Source organism: Conger conger, chromosome 8, assembly GCF_963514075.1.
Source record: "Conger conger chromosome 8, fConCon1.1, whole genome shotgun sequence".
Classification (NCBI taxonomy): domain Eukaryota; kingdom Metazoa; phylum Chordata; class Actinopteri; order Anguilliformes; family Congridae; genus Conger; species Conger conger.
In genome coordinates, this window is record NC_083767.1 from 16,738,543 (window position 1) to 16,760,615 (window position 22,073).

A 22,073-nucleotide genomic window follows, 5' to 3' on the forward strand; every position below is an offset into this window, starting at 1 on the left:
CGCCTTTCTCTCACATACTGCTCTCACAGCGAAAGTACTGGTTTGGGAGTCACGGTCCAGGCTGTTTCGGATTTGCAGAAAGCTGCTCGTCTTAAGGCGTGCGTGTGTACGCATTCTAATGTGGCTCTAGTGTGGCAGTTCTGGCCAACTCTGACTATCCAGGATGTTATTCGAAGTCTCTCTTCACGCAATCTTGCAGTGACCAGTCGGCAATCGTTAATCTACATCAGCCAATCAGAGAATGAGACTCATTAAAACCCCGTTGTACACCATCGGCTTCTGACTCCGCAGATCAGGCAGACCTGGTTCTATCACAGCTTCATTTTCCTGAAGCTGCTGTTCCGGAAAGTTCCAAAAAAATCCCTCCTCTGTTGCAGCAATGTGGTATCCAATCCGAGCCCAGCATTTCAGACAAAAAGTCACTGAACCCTTATCAACACCTACCCAGCATGCTCTCTGTTTGACTCGATCAGGCTTTAAAGAAACCGTGTGTCAGAGAGCCATGTTCACACATAAATCTCTGCAGTGCTCATACCTGCTAATTACGGCTATGACAGAGCCAGCGAGAGAATGGTGTGCTCATTAGTACGTGTGACTCTCCAGCTGGGGAGGGGGGGGTGTGATATTAGAATTGCTACTGTATGAACTAACTCCAGAAAGTGTGCGATATAATGTCATTTGTCTACTTGCAGGGTATCCGCTTGGTAAGCGCACGCAAAAAATATTGTGGCTGTATCCAAAAAAACAGAGCGAATATCAGGACATGGACCTGGGCTCTCCTCTGAAGGTACGCCTACAGGAAGTAAAGATAGCGTGCGATATAAAGATAACGTGTCATTCTCATTTCCACTGAGAATACAACAAGGTTTGCCCTCGGGCTCGGCCCCTTACTGATAAAGGAATCACTTTTCTATTAAAAGAAAACACAAATGTCACAGCTATTACAGCTGTTCCCTGCAGGGCAGCCAGTTAATGGGGAACCGGCAGCTCTCCTGGCTCACATGATCCCCAACTTACTCTGCTGTCTCCTTTGCGCTTTTGCCGAATTTCACTAAAATGGGACTGTCAAGTCCCAAAGTCAGCTTTCCATCAGCATCGCGCTGAACCGTTAAATCACACCGTCTGCGGTGGAATGGAACTGCAGGTAAGAAAGAGGCGAGGTGCGAGTCCGTGTTTGTGTCGCTGAGAGACGGAGAATTAAGGAGTACCCGGCATTTTCATCTGCTGTGCAAAGGCTTTTGAATAAAAATGAAAACTAATTCAGTTGGTGGCGAGCACAGGACCCACAAATATAGGCTGCAGAAACACAATAGAAAAGTGTGTTTTCTCCAGAACCGTGCAGTTTCTGGAGAGCCAATGCATCTGGCCCCAAGGTGGTGGAATGACCTTCCTGTGGAGGTCAGAACGGCAGAGACGTTGACCACCTTCAAGCGCATACTGAGGTTTCACCATTTCAGGCTGCACCTCTCCCCATACCCTCCCTACCTCCCTGCAATTTCTAACTAGTCATGTATGTTTTATGATATAATCATCACACTTATGCATAATTATTTTACTTACTGTTAATAGTCGCCAATGCCGTTTTATTGCTGCTTCTTGGTCAGTATCTGATTAATCTAGAAGGCTTCAAGTTGTTATTTATGTGATCACTCCAGCACTTGGAACCGTACTTCCCTCTTGGGTTTTCAATCCATTTACCGGATTTTGATTTGCACTTTATTATACGTCGCTCTGTATAAAAGCGACTGCCAAATGACTGTAATGTAATGTAATGTGATGTAATGTAATTGAGGTCCTGACGCACCTTTAGCGGGGTTGACGGTGATCCCAGACCGGTACAGCATCTCCTCGTTGTGCCAGTCCTGGTTGCGGAGCACCGTTTTAATCCCGTAGAGCAGGACCAGGGCGGCAGTACCGTAGAGCAGCGCAGTCCGGGACGTTCGGCTGCGAAGCCGCACGAATAGCGCCCGCGTTCCCACGGCGACCAGCAGGCAGAAGCCCATGCTGGGAATGTACAGCACGCGCTCGGCGATCACAAAGCCCACGTAGAAGAACAGGTTGGTGGCGGGAAGGAAGGGAACCGCCATCAGGCCCAAAGAGAACACCACCACGGCCTCCGTGTCAGGCAGGGGCCGGGGCTTGGGAGCGTAGTGGTTCCTGGTGCCATTCTCCGCGCTCTTAGCCGGCTCCAATCCGGAGTCTGCCTGCTCCGGGTCCGGGTGGTAGCCGTGCCCGTTGGTGCTGGACTTGCCATTGCCGTTGGAGATGTAGGCTTTCCCATTGGTCTCACGAAGCTTGGCTGGGCTCCTCAGGCAGAAACGGGCCAGCGCCGCCAGCCCGAGGTAGAAGGCAACGCTGTGAAGGTTCCTCCAATCAGACACGGTCCTGAGCAGGGGGAGGGCGTCCATGGACCAATCGAAGCTCAGGGTGTTGGGGCACAGGAGCAGCCACAGGTTGGCCGCAGGCAGATACAGGAAGGTGAGGGCTCTGGTGAGCAGGCTGGAGGAGTCGGCCGCCGGGTTGTCGGAGTTTGAGAAGTTTGGTGGTTTGTTGCCCATCCAGTACAACCGCAGACCCAACAAAATGGCCCCCCAGGAAGCCAGCAGGCTCACGCTGAGGAGCAGGCCCCCATTCTTCCTCTGAGAGAGAAAATAAACACAGAGTCAGAAGCTTCAGTCACCCTGGCAACGCCACCGCAGGCTCTAAAGCACGAGGTGGGAGGGACAGCACTCTTTCCGCTCCACAACCACATTTTTACAGACCACGCATGGTCATCATGTGCTACTGATGCCAATATTCCAGTTACAGTCCAGTTACACTGAAAAGAGATGCTTGACTATGATGGGTAATTATATTAATGAAGCAGAATCACAGAAATACTTGCGCAGCTTGGAACACAAACTGAACTGGATTCAGGCCTCTGACAATGTTTACTTGAAAAAATTGGTTGATTTTCTGGTTGATTTCATTTACTGGTTGATTTAATTTTGATTGCTAAATTGTTTATGAAGACAAGAAAATTTGAGTATAAAACTTGAGTATAATTGTCAGTGTTGTGCTACTGAACTGCATGAGCCAATAAAAACGTTTCTGTTTCCTGCCGACTTGCAATTATTTTCAAATAAAAAGTTAGACACAAAACAACTATACTGTATCACTACCACACTACAACCCTCATAGCTAACAACTCATGCCTAACACAGCTCAACATAGCCGTCCTGTACACATTTTCCCTTCTCTATCCACCATTTCCCTGGAACACCTGGACATGAAAAAATAAACTTAAACATGGCTAAATTAATGTACCCATCAATCATATTACAAGCCTAACATTAAACACATTCAGAGCTCAAACGAGGAAATGGTTATGATGCATTAATGGAGTGTCTGAATCTCTGCTGCCCCACTATGAAAGAGCTCACAGCAGCTGTAGTCCCTGGTTCCCTATAGAGCTCCGTGGGGCTGGCCTGTAAAGTGTTTACTTTGGAAACCTGGCACCACTGTAAGTTTTTACGGTTTCCTTTCCCCAATAAATATAACATAAATACAGAGCAAAACAAGCAGGAGGCCGGTTCCTGTATATGGGCTGTGAGCAAAAATTTATGGCATGATGACATCATAGCTGCTGTGCAGCACAGTGCTAAACCGCTAGCAGCAATCAAGCTCAGTGCTAAAGTGATAGCAGCAGTCAGGCTCCATGCTAAACCACTAGCGGCAGTTGGGCTCAGCACTGAAGCACTAGCAGCAGTCAGGCTCCATGCTAAACCACTAGCGGCAGTTGGGCTCAGCACTGAAGCACTAGCAGCAGTCAGGCTCCATGCTAAACCAGTAGTGGCAGTTGGGCTCAGCACTGAAGCACTAGCAGCAGTCAGGCTCCATGCTAAACCACTAGTGGCAGTTGGGCTCAGCACTGAAGCACTAGCAACAGCCAAGCTCTGTATTTGAGAAGCGATCAGTTCCAAAAGGACAAAGACCGCCTACATTCAGCTGCATTGAAACATTCGAAGCATTTAGTTATTCCAAAGAAAACGTATTTGTCATTTTTATTTTAGTACCTTAATGTATCCTTTTTTACAACAGAATATTTCAGCCCTGTGGATACTGGAAACACCTGTCTGTAGTTTATAGAGAGGGTAGTGTTACAAGACGACTCTGTAAACGTACCTACCCAGCACATTGTAACAGTAACAATTCATCTTACTCCAGCTTACTCTCTTATTCTGCTTTAGTCCAGTTAACTCGAGCTTGTTCTAGCTACATCAGTTTACTCTAGCTTAGACAAGGTTACTCTATTTTACTCCAGTTTACTAAATCTTATTCTACATTACTCCAGTTTAGCTTACTCTAGCTTACTCCACTTTACTCCAGTTTACTCTAGCAGATGGAAGTTTGGCAGGACACTGTACCCCATGGAAAATCAGATGCTCCACGTGAATGGAATGAGGTCGTAAAAGACATTCCCTGTGGAACTTTTAAGGGGCTTGTGGTAGGAGCCAAGCGGAACACCACCACTAAAGAGAAAGACAGAACTGTCCCACAATGCATTGCTACTTCTGTAGCTCAGACAGGACACCAACAGTAAATCACATTCCGCACAGGAATTTGAACAAGTTTAATTTAGAGCAAATGTGTAAAGCATGTATTGAATTATAAAGTAATATGGGTGAAACTGCACCCATATACATGGTCTATGTGTGGTTATCGTTCAGGTATGCTACGGTACGGCTCATAGCAACAAACGTTATCTTGAGATTCCTTATAATGCCTTATAATTCTACATCTACATTCTGCTGTAGTAGACCTCACGATATGTTCCAATCCAGACTCTTCCATCTTCAAATACGGAGCCAGATGTAGACCCATGAAAGCTCTGCACCCAGTTCGGGTTCAGCGTAGTACAAACTCTGGGGGTCACCTCCCCGATGAACCCCACAACAGAGGCAAACAGAACCAGCTGAAAAAGCTGACATGGAATCCAAAAACCAGGTCCAAACAGTAAAGAGTCAGATACCAAAGACAGCTGTTAATTACAACAAACGGTAAGACTGAAGGAACCCCTCATAGACCAGCCATAAAGAAATGCGAATTCGGAACGTAAATGAGTCTGAGAGGCAGGGAAAGACAGGGCCATTACAGTCAGTGGTCCGTACGAGTTTATTTAATTAACCGACACCCAGCGGCACTGAAGTTCTGGTTCTGCTCCGAGGAGAAAAGAAACCTCACAGGGGAAGTGTAAAAGTCCATTAAGTGGAAAATATAAAGCCACACTTTTACAAGCTTTACTCTGGAAGGAAAAAAAGGAAAGTTTGGCGAGAACAGGTCAGTTTTCTAGACTGAACATGTAACATGTTTTTGTTCAGTTTTTGCCCCGGAAGAGCCTCCAATTTCTTTGTTCACCTCGAATCTGGCGACCGGTTCAGACCCCGGAATCAAGTTGAGGCGAGCGAAGATTAATCAACTGCTTTAACTGAGCTATTAAGAATTAAGTAAGAACTTAAACCTACATGCCCCGTGGGCCTACAGGGATGACAGTGAACAGGAGAGTATCCAACCCTGCTTCAAGCCTGAGCTTAAACACTCGTAGTGCCTTCATCTCCACTACATGACCTGGCAAAACCGTTGTAAACAGTGACTAGATGGAAAGAACAAAGCCTGCAGAGAGAATAGATGAGCGCATTTGGCTGGCAGCTGATTGAACAGCCACAGGCTATGACATGAATCAAGGTCTCAGTGAGAGTGAATCATAACTACCACCGTCTCTCTCACAGTGAACAAAACAAACAAGTCAGCATCCATTACATGCCTTCCCATTTATTTGTTCTGGACAGTTTTCTATACTAAATTACAGGGAGTTAGTTAACCATATCAGTTCCACGAGTGCCATATGCCACTCTTGACCTTATACCAAATGGTAAATTGTCTGCATTTATATAGCGCGTTTATCCAAAGCGCTTGATGTTTCTCATTCACCCATTCGCACACACCCACACACACACACAGACACCAACGGCGATTGGCTGCCATGACACACCCAGAGCGGGACTGAACCGGCAGCCCTCTGACTGCCAGACAGTGAGCCTATGTGGCCCCAAATTTCAACCAATTTCAACCAATAAAAAAGGCTGCTACACTATTGTTTTGAGCCCCTATTAAAACCCTACAAAATTCTCTGAACTTTCTCAATTTTCTCAACCAAAGCCAAAACCCTTTGGGAGTCACTTCATATTGGGCTACAACCAAAAGGGTTAAAAGGCAATTCATACAATAATTTAAGTCAACATGGATTTTATTATGAATGCTGACTGAAAGCAGCAGCTGTGAAGAAGCAGCATATTACTGTATATAAAAATACACTGAATATATTTATTTTCAATACAGGCATTAATTCACATGTGCATATTCATATGAGAAATTACATTGTATTTTCAAAGTAATTTCTGTTAACATCTACGCTGTATTAACATTTCCAGCTGTTTGAACGGTATAAGAGATGTTTAAAAGGAAAAGAAGGGGAGTATTGTTCTGAGAGAAAGCTTGTGGAGGACTGATGTGGTGTTAATGTGATTATGGGGGAGAGTAAAGCAGTTTGTTGGCGGCCGTGGAGCTGAAACACGCCCGGTATTACACACGATAAGAGCGGTACGCTATATGCCCTTTCACCGGACGTAAATCAGGAAGAGCTTGACGGCGAGGGATTTCGTCACACTCCCTTCAACCTGATCTGAACTCGGCCTGCCTATCGGCGCGGCTCAGAAAGGGTCTGGCAGGACGTGGGTCCATCTCGTAAAAACACCGGACTCTGCCAAACACATCTGAAAGAAGGTAAAAACACAGATTATCTGGAACACTGTGTACACAGCACACTGGAGCGGACAGCAACAAATGCTTCACATTACACTTTTATGAGAGATTTACTCTGGTCATCTCATGCCTTTATAAGGGATCTGCTGCGGTAATGTCACACTCAAGCTCAACTGTGGTGATCTCACATTTTTATATGGGATCTGCTGTGGTAATCAGATACCTTTGTAAAGGATCTGATGTGGTAATGTCATGCCTTTAAAATGGATCTGATGTGACAAACAAACAACTTTATAAGGGAAATGCTGTGGTAACCTTGTGTATTTTTCAGTGATCAACTGTGGTATCTCGGGGTTTTATAAGTGATCTACTATGGTAACCTCACACCTTTCTACAGGATCTGCTGTGACAATCTAACACCTTTATAAGGGAAATGCTGTGGTAATCTCATGCTTTTATAAGGGATCTGCAGAGGTAACCTCCCACCTTCACACGCTCCATCAGGATTGTGTCCCAGTAGTGAACAAACGTTTATCAGTGTATGGGTAATGCACTCCTCCATGGAAAACATTAATGAATGCAAGCTGTGTAGCAGTGCGTTGATAAATCCCCCATTTCAGAGAAAACAAGATTAACTCCGCTCAACAGGTAGCATGAAACCCACCCATCTTATATAAGGCTTTTTTATTTGGAAAAAGCACATCCTGGTGACGTAACGACGCGTGGGCTAAAGCAGGAACGTAAAATAAAAAACATAATCCTGGGGAATGGGGCTAGTGTAGTCCTTTACCCACAATCCTTTGCTACTGCACCCTTGGGGGCGGGGGGGGGGGGGGGGGGGATGACAGGAGCCAAATTAAAGAGGACAGGTCCCCCAGGGCTATAGTGCTGCTGGGAAATCCAGGCCACAGTTATTGACTACGCCTTTTTGACCCATGGTGCGAACAGCTGGTGACAGGAGATTAAATCGCAGTGTTAGTGTTATGCTGGTTTGGGTTCTCCTCTCTCCCCCCCCCCCCCCCCCCCCACCCCCCACACCCGTGGTGCTGCTGAGCACTCGAGGAAACGTGACGACAAAAAAACATTTCATACCGTTTTAGGTTCAGACCATTTAGTTACGTACTGTTTCACAGCCCAGTATCTCCTGATACAGTTTGGGTCCGTTCCACACACACCCTATTGTTAACATCCAGAACATCAGCAGTGTCTGCTGACCTGGACGGTGACAAGCTTCTCTATCACACACAAACACACGGACACACACAGGAAATGTTTTTCACATCTGCAGCACTGCGATACAGATGTCACTTCTGTCACTAAACGTGTAAATCTGGCAGCTTAAAGACTTTGGATTATCGTTCTACATAAGACTTCTCTATAAGAGGTTTCATACACACACACATGCCGTCTGGATCTGTGTCATATCTGTTTCTCTGTGTTTGTGCTTACATGATATTATTGCTTTGTGTAACAGTAGCTACCATGCGGTCTGTAGTCATTTTTCAGCTACTGGCTCATACAAACCACACAGGTCAATAAAGGTGCTGGAACACATGCTGAAATTTACAGCAGGGCAGTGATCCCAGAACTACAATCACATCAGAACAACAGCACCATAGACCTACAGCAGCCCAGTACTGCAGCGCCCCAGAACTACTGCACCCCAAACCTACAGTGCCCCAGAACTACAGCACCCAAGACCTACAGTGCCCCAGAACTATAGCACCCAAGACCTACAGCACCACAGACCTACAGCACCCCAGAACTATAGCACCACAGACCTACATCGCCCCAGAACTACAGCACCCAAGACCTACAGTGCCTCAGAACTGCTGTTAAATGATAGGTCAACAGAACATAAGCGGGACTGGAACTCTGACACTGACAAAGTGGCTGAATTACAGAGCAGCACTGTTCATTAGGACTGCAGTGACCTCAGAACAGGAAGGCCATGGGTGCACAACCCATGATAGGCCCCTGAGCCCTGCCTGTCCCCAGCTTATCCTCAGCGGTATAAACAGACTCTAAAATTCATTCATAGCTCTATATGAACGTATTGAGCCTGTGAGCAGGGTAAAATCCAATACACAAACAACAAATGCCATTTCAAGTGAGAGGGTAGCCTAGTTAAACTCAGCATCTCTGGTGAAGATAATTCAGCTGTGAACCTAAGAGAAACCAGCAAAACCAACGAAGGAGAGTATGAGTCGTCCATATACAAATGGCGAGCTGTGGTCGTCTCACAGACAGCATAACGGGAAACACTGACACTGAAGCATTAAAGCCCAATAAGCAAACTTTCTAGCAATATTCTCCAGCCCTAGCTCAGTAAGGTCCTTCACGGCCAAAACTCAAGGTGCTTATTCTGAAGATAGATTAGACACCCCGTGCAACAGAATGTTTTAACCTGTGCAACAGAGTTTTCAGATAGCTTGTGCAACAGCGGATTTTCACATAGCTTGCGGAACAGTTTTCAGATGATCAGTAACAGGGGATTTTCGCCTGTGTGAAAGAGTGCTTTTGTTGAGCAGAATACAGGATGGGATTGATTGTTAGCACATGAGAATTGTTGCGGTAAAAATGCTCAATCTTTTAAAAAAAAGGTTACACTGGAAACACTGACTAAGTCAAACCTTGATTAAAACAATTCACATGAAGAGGCCACTCTTGAAATGTTTTCTTATTTTTTCGGACATCTTATTTACATTGGAATCCTACAGTCCACGGCCCTTACAGTCTACAGTCCAGAGAGCTAACGGTCCACCCAGTGCTCTCAGTCTACTTACAGTCCAGATGTCCTATAATGAGAGACTGGTGCGTATTTGGGGAACTAAATGAGATGCTGGAGTTTGACGATAATCGAAAGCGACAGTGAAACACATCACATAATTTCAGTGGAAACTGCTATAGCACGGTGCAGGGAAATTACACTCTATTCTCATGCCCTGCGCCCAGACCTGCTCCCATTACAATGAACGCGAGAGATTAAACTTCCCTCATGAAGGTTAGGGGGATTAAGAGCTGCTGTACATGACAGTGATTGAAAGAATATTTTTGGAAGGAACCAGAGGCGATAACACAGCCCAAATGCAAACCTTGCTGGAATATTGGCAGCGAGTCTGCTCAACACTCCACTGTCCAAGAGCAATTCTTCTAGAAAACGCTTTTCTCTCACAGCGTGACGGCAGCGGTGTTTGCGTTGGCCGCCCTCGCTCTCAGACCTCAGAAACCCAGGGGGGGGCGCCGTGCGAGGATCCGAGATTCAGAAACGATGCCGAAAAATCGCACGCACTGGGATAAGCCAGTCGCGAAAATGAAATTAACATTAATATCCCTGCAACGCTGCAACATTTATTATGAAAACAAATGTGCCTATGTTACTTTGTGAAATTAAGAAATAAAAAGGTGATCTTTGGTGTGTTCTATTGTCTCGCTCTCTCTAAAATTAGCTTACCAAAACAGGTAAACTACCATATGGCCACTTACTGGAACACAAACCCAAAGAAATGAAAAGGGCCAGCCAGCAGCTGATGCCTATTCTCTCCGCAGTATGCAAATCAATGCATGCAAATCAATACAGTGAGCACACATGACTAAACCAAGCGAGCAAATATATGCCAGTGAGGACATGTAAATATACGCCACAGTGAACACATAAGGAAACGCAGTGAGCATATAACTCAAAACCGCAGATCACAGGAGAAATGGATCTGTTCTTGGGGGAGGAGAATTGAGGAGAGGAGAGGGGAAAGAGAGGAGAGAAGTGAAGAGGAGATGAGGGGGAGAGTGGAGAGCAGAGTATGGAGGGGAGAGAGGTGAAGAGATAAGATGAGAAGGGGAGAGTGGAGAGTAAAGAGGGGGAGAGAGGTGAAGAGGAGGATTCTGCTTCTTAGGGGTTAGAGTTCTGTGTAATCCAAATCCAACATGGTAAGTATAATAAGATCTTGTAAACAGAGGTGGTGCACCGACTACACACATGTCTGAAAGCTCACACACACACACACACACACACACACACACACACACACACACACACACACACACACACACACACACACACACACACACACACACACACACACACACACACACACACACTAGTCCACTCCACACGCTCCTCTTCTGAAACAGAACATAATGATTCCCCCTGTGTGATCACAAGGAGATCCTCATATGGGTGTAAATCTACAAGAGGCTCTGGAAGGTTCTGAGATGAAAAGGGTTATAGCTCCTGCCAAAGCTGGGGTTCACTCTCTCTGCTTAAAGATGCTATTACACAACGTAGGAACAGTTTACTCCTGTCTGGGACCTCAGGATGGATGCGTTTTTAAAGCTGCACCAAAACAGCTTGCATCTGTGGAAAGAAGCAGATTTTTCCATCTTTTTTAAAATTCTGGAACAAATTTATTGTCACAGCACTGTCCAAATATTTAGTTTAATTGCCAAACAACAATGCAAATTCTGTCATGGAAAAACCCAGTAATGGTCAAATCCACAGAAATAAACCTTTTAAAACAGGAAGCATACGGCTTTCATATAGCTAAAGCAGCTACTCGCTTGCCAAGTTAGGTGTGCTAATTACATCGTGTTTAAGTGTTTGTTTATGAAAATTAGCCTGTTACTCTGAAATGCACAGGAAACAGCGGATCGTATAATGCACGTTTCTCTTACAGCGGAAATGTATTGGCAGTCAGCGCGTTTAAAACTGTGGGCTGTTTCAGCGTTAGCGTGACAGTGGCTAAGCAGAGGCTAGCCTGTCAGCTTCATAAACAGGTCAGCACAGGCCAACAGACTACAGCTGCTGCCCATGACTACAGAAATAAAATCATATATTAAATGTACAAAAACATGCTGAGTGTTCCTTCCATATATGAATACAAATCGAGCACTCAGGGCAGGGAGAAAGAGCTTGATATGAAGGAATGCAAGAGAAGCCTGAGGTTTTTCCACTGCATACACACAGTATACTAACACAGGCACACAGAAAAACTAACCCTAACCTTAACCCTAACTCTAATACACCTCAGTCCCAGTGTCAACTGCAACTGCCTGTACTGCTGTAATACCTCACTTTAGGGTCTGAAATGCTCCCATTTAGCACCGCAGCTTAAAATCCGCGATGCCACTCCCTATTGGTCAAACCGGCCCGTGTAGCCTCTATTAATCACATGAAATACGTCACTAACCAAGGGAAGCTGACACAAGCTCCGGAGCATTTCAGCTTGGCTGGGTCACTGGATGCTCCGGATGCCAAATGCGTAAACACAAGCCACCACGCTGACTTCATATAAAACAGCAAATCGATGAAATTGGGTTGGACTGCTGAAAAAGCAGCAGTATGAATTGATGGTGATAAGATGTGAAATGCCTTTGTTTCTATGACAGGACAGTGCAGGGAAAAACACACACTGAGCAGACTTACAGACGTGGCACAACACACTTACAGATGTGGCACAACAGACTTACAGACATGGCACAACACACAGTCATGCACAACAGACTTACAGACGTGGCACAACAGATTTACAGATGTGGCACAACAGTCTTACAGACGTGGCACAACAGTCTTATAGACGTGGCACAACACACTTACAGACGTGGCACAACACACTTACAGACGTGGCACAACAGATTTACAGACATGGCACAATAGACTTACAGACATGTCACAACAGATTTACAGACGTGGCACAACAGATTTACAGACAAGGCACAATAGACTTACAGACATGTCACAACAGATTTACAGACGTGGCACAACAGATTTACAGACGTGGCATAACAGACTTACAGACATGGCACAACAGAATCACTCAGCACCGTGGTTATTTATGTACCTTTTCACAAAACACACACACAAACTCTCACATGGAAGAGAGACACTCCCCATTTATAGAGGCATAAATTACACTTAATTACTCCATACAGTTTCATGCATGTTAAACAATGAAGCCCCTGAATACTCACTCACACAGACAAACCCCACAAGTATGCACAAACAAAGTCCAAAAGTCATAAGCACAAATATCTCTGCTAATGTCTTCTTATAACAAACAGACACAGCGTCCTCATGCCAGTCGAAGAGGTAGGCAATTAATCTTGTTAACAAGACAGCCGATCATTAGGGAGTCTTATCTGATCCTGGCAGCCAATCATTACAGACACTTATCTGATCCTGTTTAACTGCTCTCATGTACAGCAGAGCTTCTCCAATATCTGCAGGTCGAGGTAATGGTGCTCTGTACTGTACAGCTGTGCTTCAGGAGAGAGGCAGAGACAGTGAACACAACATTCTCAGGTCAGCCATTGGTCTTAATGGACCTCTGTTCGGGTTATCACCCCCCTATGTCCCTAACTGCCCCCTGCAGGAGGGGTCCAGTACAATGTACAATGTGTTTATTTTCATATGTTCAGGGACATTGTGTAGGGACATATACACACCACCAGTGGGGACTCCATTCAGCAGAGCTTTGTGAAGTTTGGTCAGTATGCTCATATAAAAAATAATGAAATTATCACTCTTCAATCTGAAGTTTTTATTTTGTTTTAATGCTGTTCACTCCCCTCTGCTTTATCACATACATCTCATGAGATATTCCACACTTTCAACAGAAAACACTACGCCTCCCACAGCAAGGTCATATTTCTCATCCTTAAATCAATTATCTTTCAAACAAGGAACCTCCCTACTCTCTTTCTGTCTCTGTCTCTCTCTCACGCTCACACACACACACACACACAGGCACACACAGAGACACACACTTACGCACTTATACATACACACAATACGCAGAGATGCTCACGCTCACTCACACACACACACTCACACACACACACACACAGAGACATACGTGCACACACATACTGTAAAGAGAGGCCATCACTCACACCAGCAGAAAAGCCTCACCTTAAAGAACAGCCCCAGGGCCTGCCGCAGCTTCAGCCGATGGAAGACGAAGACGTCGTAGGCGGCCGACACGGCCAGAGTGGTCACGCCCTGCTCCTTCCACAGCATGCTACAGCCAGCGCACGCCAGTGTCCCCAGCAGCCACGCCCAGCACCGGGGGAGCCACAGCCAGCAGCGGGAGGGCCCTGGGGCCGGCCCGGGCCTCAGGGCGCAGTGCCGGACGTAGCACAGCAGCGACAGCAGGAAGAAGAGCCCGGCCCCCAGGTCGGCCCGGCCCACCACGCCCGCCACCGCCTCGGTGTGCACGGGGTGGGAGGCGAAGAGGAGCCCGGCCGCCAGCGTCCAGCGCCCGCCCCCCAGGAGGAGGCGCGAGAGGCGGGCGAACAGCCCGGTCACCACGGCGTGGAGGCTGATGTTCACCAGGTGGTAGCCCCAGGGCTCCAGCCCGCCCAGGGCGTGGTCGAGGCGGAAGGAGAGCGTGCAGAGGGGCCGGTATGACTTGTGGCTGCCGCTGTGGGTGAGCAGGGTGCCCCAGAAGTCGTTGTAGAAGATGTTGGTCCAGGGGGTTTCCGGGAGGAGGTCCTGGTTGGATTTGATCGCTCGGCTGGAGGGAGAGAAGGGAGGGGTAGATTAGAGCACAGAACTATTACATGACATCACACATCATGACGTCATACAACATTACAACATTAGAGTACTACTGACTCTCACTGTAGCAGAAAACCAAGTGAACGAGTGCATTAGAAAGCACCACTCACAAGCCATTCAGCCTGGATTCAGCTATACAGAGCATAAAGGGGTCACTCCAGGTCAAAGTGAAGAGGATGATACAGTGGTTCTGTTAATTTGTTTTCTGCCTTACAGGCTCACTCTTACAGAAACCGGTGTAAGGTAAAAGGACACAGAGAGAAAAAATAACTCCACACACAGTGAGAAAATAAGTACACAGACAGAAAATAACTCCATACACTGTGAGAAGATAACTCCACACACTGTGAGAAGATATCTTCTCACACTGTGAGAAGATATCTTCTCACAGTGTGGAGTTAACGCCATACAGAGAGAAAATAATAACTCCACATCTCCCAACCTGTGGCATCTTCCTTTACATTTTCCACTTCTCCTCCTCTTCCTACATGTTTTCCTACACCTCATCCCAATCCTAAACCTCCTACACCACCTTCCCCTGCATAGACACCTCCTCAATCACCTCCAGGACCACACGAAGACTGAACACACACAGCCTAGCTCAGTGCTTCCAAAGGTCCAAAATAAACCTTGCGTTTCAAAGTTGAGGGGAAAAAAAGTGAAAGAAAAGGCCAGTGAACTGGCCCGAGGGGAGATTTTCCGCTGTATGAAAACTTCACGTTTGATATTTGTTTGAATTGCGGTTTTACTAAACGTCAGGGAGATTCTGGCCCGTCGTGCGCATGGGCGAGTCCAAACACTCGCTGAACTCCGCAAACTGGGACTGTACCCAAAAACAGCCCCGCGTTTACCGCTGTGGAGGAAGCCGTGCTTTCACGCCACATTTAAAATGACCTTTCCCCAGACAGAGCGACCATATGATCCTTAAACAATATGGCTTAAGGGGTCAGCTTTAAGATTTTAAAATGCAACTTCCTGTGACCGTACCAAGAGGCAGCCACCGCATGTGAAACGCATTGACCTGGAGTCAAAAAACCAGGATAAATTTGACAAATTAAATTTACGTTTTTACCAGTTTCAAACATCCTGTATTTGTCACATCTGGTGAAGGTTATATTTGTCTTTTGTGAACTTCAGGACAAGGTTATACAGGTCTAACTTTCTGTGTGAAAGTACATAGTGCACTCCATCCTCAGACCTCCTCACTGAATCTCATCACATGCCAAAAATAAACCCACCATTCCAACACTACTGACATGATGCAACACTGTGCAGAACTCGAACAGCAGGGCCTACAAGGTCCACTGTGCAGACCTTAAACAGCAGGAGCTGCAGGTTGCACTGGCCAGAACTCAAACGGCAGGGCCTACAAGGTCCACTGTGCAGAACTTAAAACAGCAGGAGCTGCTGGCTGCACTGTGCAGAACTCAAACAGCAAGTCAAGTCAAGTCAACTTTATTTATACTTTATATACAACATTATTTTTTACTGCTGTTGACGGTACAAGTTCTGTTCAACTTCAATAAAGAAAAACATATAAACACCGCAGGTTCCTCTGGCTGGGTTGTCCTCAATAAAATAAAACAATCCTGGGAGACTGTCGACCAGGTTGGCAGGCGTCAAACTTAAGGGCAGATCCCCGCGGCAACGACTGTCCGTGGAAAAACAGAGAAAAGCACTGCCTTATGGCTGTGCACCTAGCAGCTCTGCCATTTTATAAACACACAAGCCACTACTCATCCACATGTTATTACACAGTGTGTTATTACACAGGGTCAGTTGATTTCAGATGATGACGGACCTTACTTTAGATCAGACCAGGGTCACATACACATCTGAAATACTTTAATGCCATAAAAAACACCTGCAAATTACTGATAATGTGAATAAAACATGGCTCCGACCAAAACCAACAATCCACTGAAAGTTTTTTCTGAATATTACAGAAAATGGGCGTTTCTTTTAAAATGAGTAATCTGTAGGAATTGTACTGGTGTATTTTTAAAAACAGTACTTGGCCCAGGTCTGCTGCAGAGTTCATTTCTATTGGAGTAGTAGCGCCATTCTTGATGCAGTGAAACAAGCGCCATCACTCTTCCTTAAGGCCATAGCCTCTGGCCTGAGCACACAGTCATTATTCTGGGAGATGGGGGGGGCAGGGGTCACGTGAGCCCCTCCCCAGCTCAGACCAGCACTGTCAGCGCTGAATGCCTCCAATCGATGTGACACTTGGGATTAATAAAGCTGTTCTACAAACCCAGGAGAATTAACCTGATTACCGGCTGTGACTGCAGATCTTTTACACTTTCATACAGCCAGTGTGCGTGCGTGTGTATGTGTGTACACGCATGTGTGTATGTGTATGTGTGTGTGCGCGTGTGTTTGTGTGTTTGAGCACCCTGGCCAAACACTAATCATCGACAGGACTTTCTTCTTTCAACTGACTGGCTGGCTGTCTGTTTCCAAAGTGCAACATTTGTTCAAAGTTATGATTTTATGGCTCCCATGAAAGAAAAAGTATTAAATGTTGTGTGAAGATAAACTGCGGAAAGTAAACACTCTTCTCTCTGACCGGAAAATAATTAGATGTTGACGGTTTTCATTTCGCTCACGATCTGACTGCATCTGCCACACAAACAAAAATAATTGCCTCTCGCCCCCCTAGCACCATACCCTACCTCTTCTTCACACACCACACGGCTCAGCATGTGCCAATGCTAACACTAATGCCATTCTGGGTACCACTCATTTCCGCCCCCCATGCACCATAACCCACCCCTTCTTCACACACCACATGGCTCAGTATGCACTAGTGCTAACACTAATGTAATTCTGGGTACCACTAATTTCCGCCCCCCTCGCACCATAACCCACCCCTTCCTCACACACCACGCGGCTCAGCATGCCCTAGTGCTAATGCTAATGCTAATGCCATTCTGGGTACCACTAATTTCCGCCCCCCTCAACTTCACAGGCTGTTCAATTCAGCCTCAAGACTAAGTTGCCAACATGCCAACACTTCTTCCACTGGGATAATTCTATTAGTGTTTAGCCTAAGAAAGCAGCAGAGACTGATTTACAGCACCAATTAAGCAGGGAGATCGCAGGTTGTCAAATGCTGGCGCTTGACACGGAATTACTGTCGTCTCTGAAAGGAGAGGAAATCGCTCACGGCGCGGAGAACGGTCCCAGGGACTCACACCTGAAAGCCGCTGACATCACACCGAGCCAAATTAGGCAACGCAATTTCACCTTCGTGAAAAGACAACAAATAGAACAGCCCGAATCTGACACCAGCTGGATAACTTCTCATTACACCATCTTACATTTCCTCACCGAAGCCTTTCATCGCTCAGCCGCAGGGATGGATGCAGTTTAACCTGAATACAAATTCAAACGAGTAAACCTCCATCAAGAAAACCCTGAATACTGCACCCTGATATAGCAAACCTCAATTCAGTGAACACAAATATAGCAACACCGATACAGTGAACCCTGAAACACCATGGGGGTCCCTTTCACTTGTGTCCACTGCACTTCCTGAAGATATCCTGCTCTCACATTGTGAGGATTAATCACCCATAGGTCCCTCAGGAGGTGCTTTCTCTCTCTACACTCCCATGTTCAGTCAGTTCTGGAAGGCAAACCACTTAGTGAGCTCTCACTGTGTCAGCAACCGGTCCTTCAGCCAGCTTCATGTTATTCTTCATGTTTAAACTAGACAGGGGCCCATGTCATTTCCTGCAGGTGATATGCATATAAAATATAGATAAAATGAAAACGGTTCTGGGAGGTGTAGTCAAAGACTTCCAGCCTCTGGACTACAGTGTTTCTTATAAAGGTAGCTGGGTTGGCATTCGCCGCAGATTATGAGCTAATTGTCAATAAATGTTTCCCCATGGGTATTACAGTACGCAGGACGGTAACGACTGAGTTAGTTGTAACGCTAAGCCACTACAAGTGACTACAGCACGTACATGCGTGTCTACTGTATACATCCAAAAATACAATATTGTATTATTTAAAAAGTCAAAGTACATAATTACAAAAACCTATCTTACACCCAATCACAAAGAACCCTCTCCTGCCCATTCAGGCCGTGTGTGCCGTAATTAGCTGTCCGAAGCAGGTACAAAAACCAATTACTCTGAGTTTGCGCTTCTGCAGGCAGGACCTGCTGATGCACACGGATTATCACATCTCATAAATCTGTCAGCATGTAGCTGCTCAAACACTTACTGCCACCGCCACGACCCCCACCCATCCCCCCCCCCCCCCCCCCCCCGGTCAAGTGGTCTGAGCCGAGGGAGGTGAGTCCCCCAATCCGCCGCCCTCCCAACCATGTCTCCTGCGGGATCCCAGGAGACCTGCACAACATCCGCAGAATCACACACACATAAACACACATGCGCTCAAAGAGACTCTCACACACTCTCACACACTCTCTCACACTCTCTCACACTCTCTCACACTCTCTCACACTCTCTCACACACTCTCACACACTCTCACACATACACCGACACCCAGACGCTCACACATACAAACCGACACACACAGACGCAACAACCACACAGACCTCGTACATGAGCATTCTGGGTCAACATACACAGACAGGGAGGGCTCAGCATTGCTGTAGTAATGACTGTTCTATAAATTACTTATTACATAAAAAAATTAGCTTATTACACTACTACTCTGATCACCAGGGCAAAGTGTCAGCATCCAAGGAGCAGTGGTGTGAACCACATGCATGGGTCCAGTGAAAAGCCTCGGATTAATTAAGCCTTTGACAAGCCCACAGTAAATTAATAGTTTAATAAGAGCTGCGCTTTCTGTTCTGACTGTGTATGATCCCTGCTGGTTGCTGTAAAGATTGTGTATGAATCAGCACTTATCAAGCCCCGCTAACCTCTGGCTTTAGAGGACGAGAGCGACTAGTATGAAATGTTAGCGTGGCTAGCCTTATTTCTCAATGCACAAGGCATACTCAGTAGCAACCAACACACACACACACACACACACGCACACACACACACACACACACACACACACACACACACACATATCCACATATCCACACACACACATCATGGATTTCATATTCATGCATCAAAAACACACATCATTTTATGTTTGAGTACATAAATATGCATTCTAAACTGTCCGTTTCAATTAACCTAACCCTAACAGAGTTGGGTGTGCATTTAATGTGAAAATGATGTCAGTTTCCAGAATGTTCTTTTGAATGATGTCACAGCAATGTGGTTGGGACAGGCCTCCCACGCACCCATGAAGTAGGCGATGGCGAGCAGCGATCTGTGAGACCAAGTTTGGGACAAACTGGGAGTTCAAGCCTTGGAGAATCAGGCTGAAACCAGCAGCAAGAAAGAGAGACCTGGATATACAGGCAGGTAAGAACAGAACCATTGGAAACACCATATCATAACCAGCATATTTGTACCATTTGTATTAGCTACCACAACCACTAAGCAAATCTGCCCTTTCATTTTATCCAAGAAGTTTTTTTCTTTTACATATTTGTGAAAGCTGGCAAGCTAAAACCTTGAAACAGGCTTTTGAAATAAAGAATGCCCCACCCCCGCCCCCCACCCACCCAAAACCAGCATAATGAGATCTCCACATGAGACGAATCCTGTCGTCTGCTTCGGGCATTCACTGAAACAAACAAAAACGAAACAAATGGCACCACAACCTCCCCTGCCACCCTTGCGTGAGACCGGAGGCCCTGGCCGGCCCTAAAAAACCAGATCTAAAACCCTAAAATAAGCATTTAACCACGTTTCAAGACTTTGTCTTCCACATGGTGTCAATTTGCATTTTTGTGACAGAGCTCATTACACGTTTTAGATTTTATTGTGGCCCAATCGCCCAAACCGCACGCCCCTCCGGCCCAGCATCGCTGTTTTATAGCTTAGTGCTTCCTCGTTTGTTTTTTTCCATTGTTTTAAAGGCTGAGCACTTCCATATCAAGATTAACACAAATATGTTATTTAAATCTTACATTTAGTAAAGCTAAACGAGTATGAGTATGAGACTGAAAACTATAAAGATAAGCTGTTTTATGATGCCTAATGGCAAACACATGACCAAAAATATAGATTTTTTGCTAAACCTATTAGCAATTCATGCCCTTCATCTGGGGAACAGCTTTCCTCTTGAGCGACATTCCACCCTCAGAGCACCAAAGCAGAGACCCTCCCTCAGAGCACTAACACAGGGAGAACCCCACCCTCAGGGCACTAACACAGGGAGAACCCCACCCTCAGGACACTAACACAGGGAGAACCCCACCCTCAGGGCACTAACACAGGGAGAACCCCACCCTCAGGGCACTAACACAGGGAGAACCCCACCCTCAGAGCACTAACACAGGGAGAACCCCACCCTCAGGGCACTAACACAGGGAGAAACCCACCCTCAGGGCACTAACACAGGGAGAAACCCACCCTCAGGGCACTAACACAGGGAGAAACCCACCCATACAGCTGTAATACAGGGAGAAATCAGATCATACAAGCCCAGGATCTGTCTGAGGGAATCTCACACAAGCTGCACACTAATATTTCATGGCCACCCTGCAATATTATCTCTCTTCTGCAAATTTCACATCAAACAAGACTCTCTGTGCAGCCAAGATTTATATTCATCTCCCAGCACCAGAGCCTGCATATGACCCCCTCACTGAGCTATTACCCCCAAAGACCTCCACTTTCAAATCCGATCTGTGATACACCATCACTGCATCTGTAGTCCTGTATCTTTTCCTGCATGTTGTGTATCATGAGACCATAGACAATATGTATTTTTTCAAATGTTCTCACTTATACCTTAACACATTTAATAATGTCAATGCATTGACACATCTATAACCCATGAAAGTAAACTGGGCAACTGATATTTTTTCAGTTTTTGTGACTTCCATGTTCTGCTTATGTGAATTTCTGCAAGTAGCCCTTTCGACTTCAAACGAGGCGGCAGTTCCCCCCATTGTCTGAAGTTCTGCTTTGAAGTGCTCATAGAGTCTACTTCCTGATTAGCAACAGACCAACAGGGCCAGCCCACACCAAGGCCATTCTACAGGAAGGGAACAGAACAGTAGAAACAAAATCAGTCCTACTGTACAGTCACCGCTAACGCTAACGTCAGCTTCCGTCTCAAGTCACGACAGCCCCCATTCTCACGCGCTTGCAGATGCAAACCGACGAACCGCGTGGTCACGGACCAGCCAATCACAGGCCCTCCGCGGCAGCCCCACGGTGGAACAGACTTCTGCTCACGAACACGGACGACCATCAATAAAACATGTTTCATCAGAACTTAAAAGGTTCCTCTTCAATCTTTATAATATGGGCCTTCTTCTAGAAGCTTCTGCTCGGCTGGGCCTGTGGATGCTTTTAGCCGGCCCGTCTTCTGCTGCTAACATGTTTTACGGCCGTCTGACACTGAGGCAGGCCAGCCGTCCCCACAGCAGGTTTGGAAATTAAGGGGGCCTCCGCCATCATGGAAAAGCCCGGAACATGCGTGTGACACTTCAAACGGTTTCCTCTTTAAAGAGCAGACCCGGCATTAAGCCTCTCACATGTAACCCAGATTTATGTGTGCCGCGTAATCCCTAATAAAAGCAAGAAATTAAGGCAAATGCATTATGTTGCAAAATAGGAGACGTGTTTATAGAGGAATCCAGACTTCTCAGGC

The 22,073-nt window shown here is 46.2% G+C and overlaps 1 protein-coding gene across 5 annotated transcripts in view; it reads right to left on the reverse strand.

The window, feature by feature from the left end:
* The window catches only part of tmtc2b (transmembrane O-mannosyltransferase targeting cadherins 2b), a 73,203-nt gene that overhangs the window by 24,227 nt on the left and 26,903 nt on the right, over nt 1-22,073 (reverse strand). For all 5 annotated transcript variants that reach the window (XR_009709447.1, XR_009709445.1, XR_009709446.1 and 2 more), the window contains exons 2-3: nt 13,709-14,312; nt 1,805-2,639 (exon numbers count right to left, since the gene is read on the reverse strand). Coding sequence is in view for 1 of the 5 variants with exons in the window: in XM_061253118.1 (XP_061109102.1) it covers nt 1,805-2,639; nt 13,709-14,312 (1,439 nt within the window). In the remaining 4 variants the exon portion in view is untranslated. The remainder of the gene's footprint in view (nt 1-1,804; nt 2,640-13,708; nt 14,313-22,073) is intronic.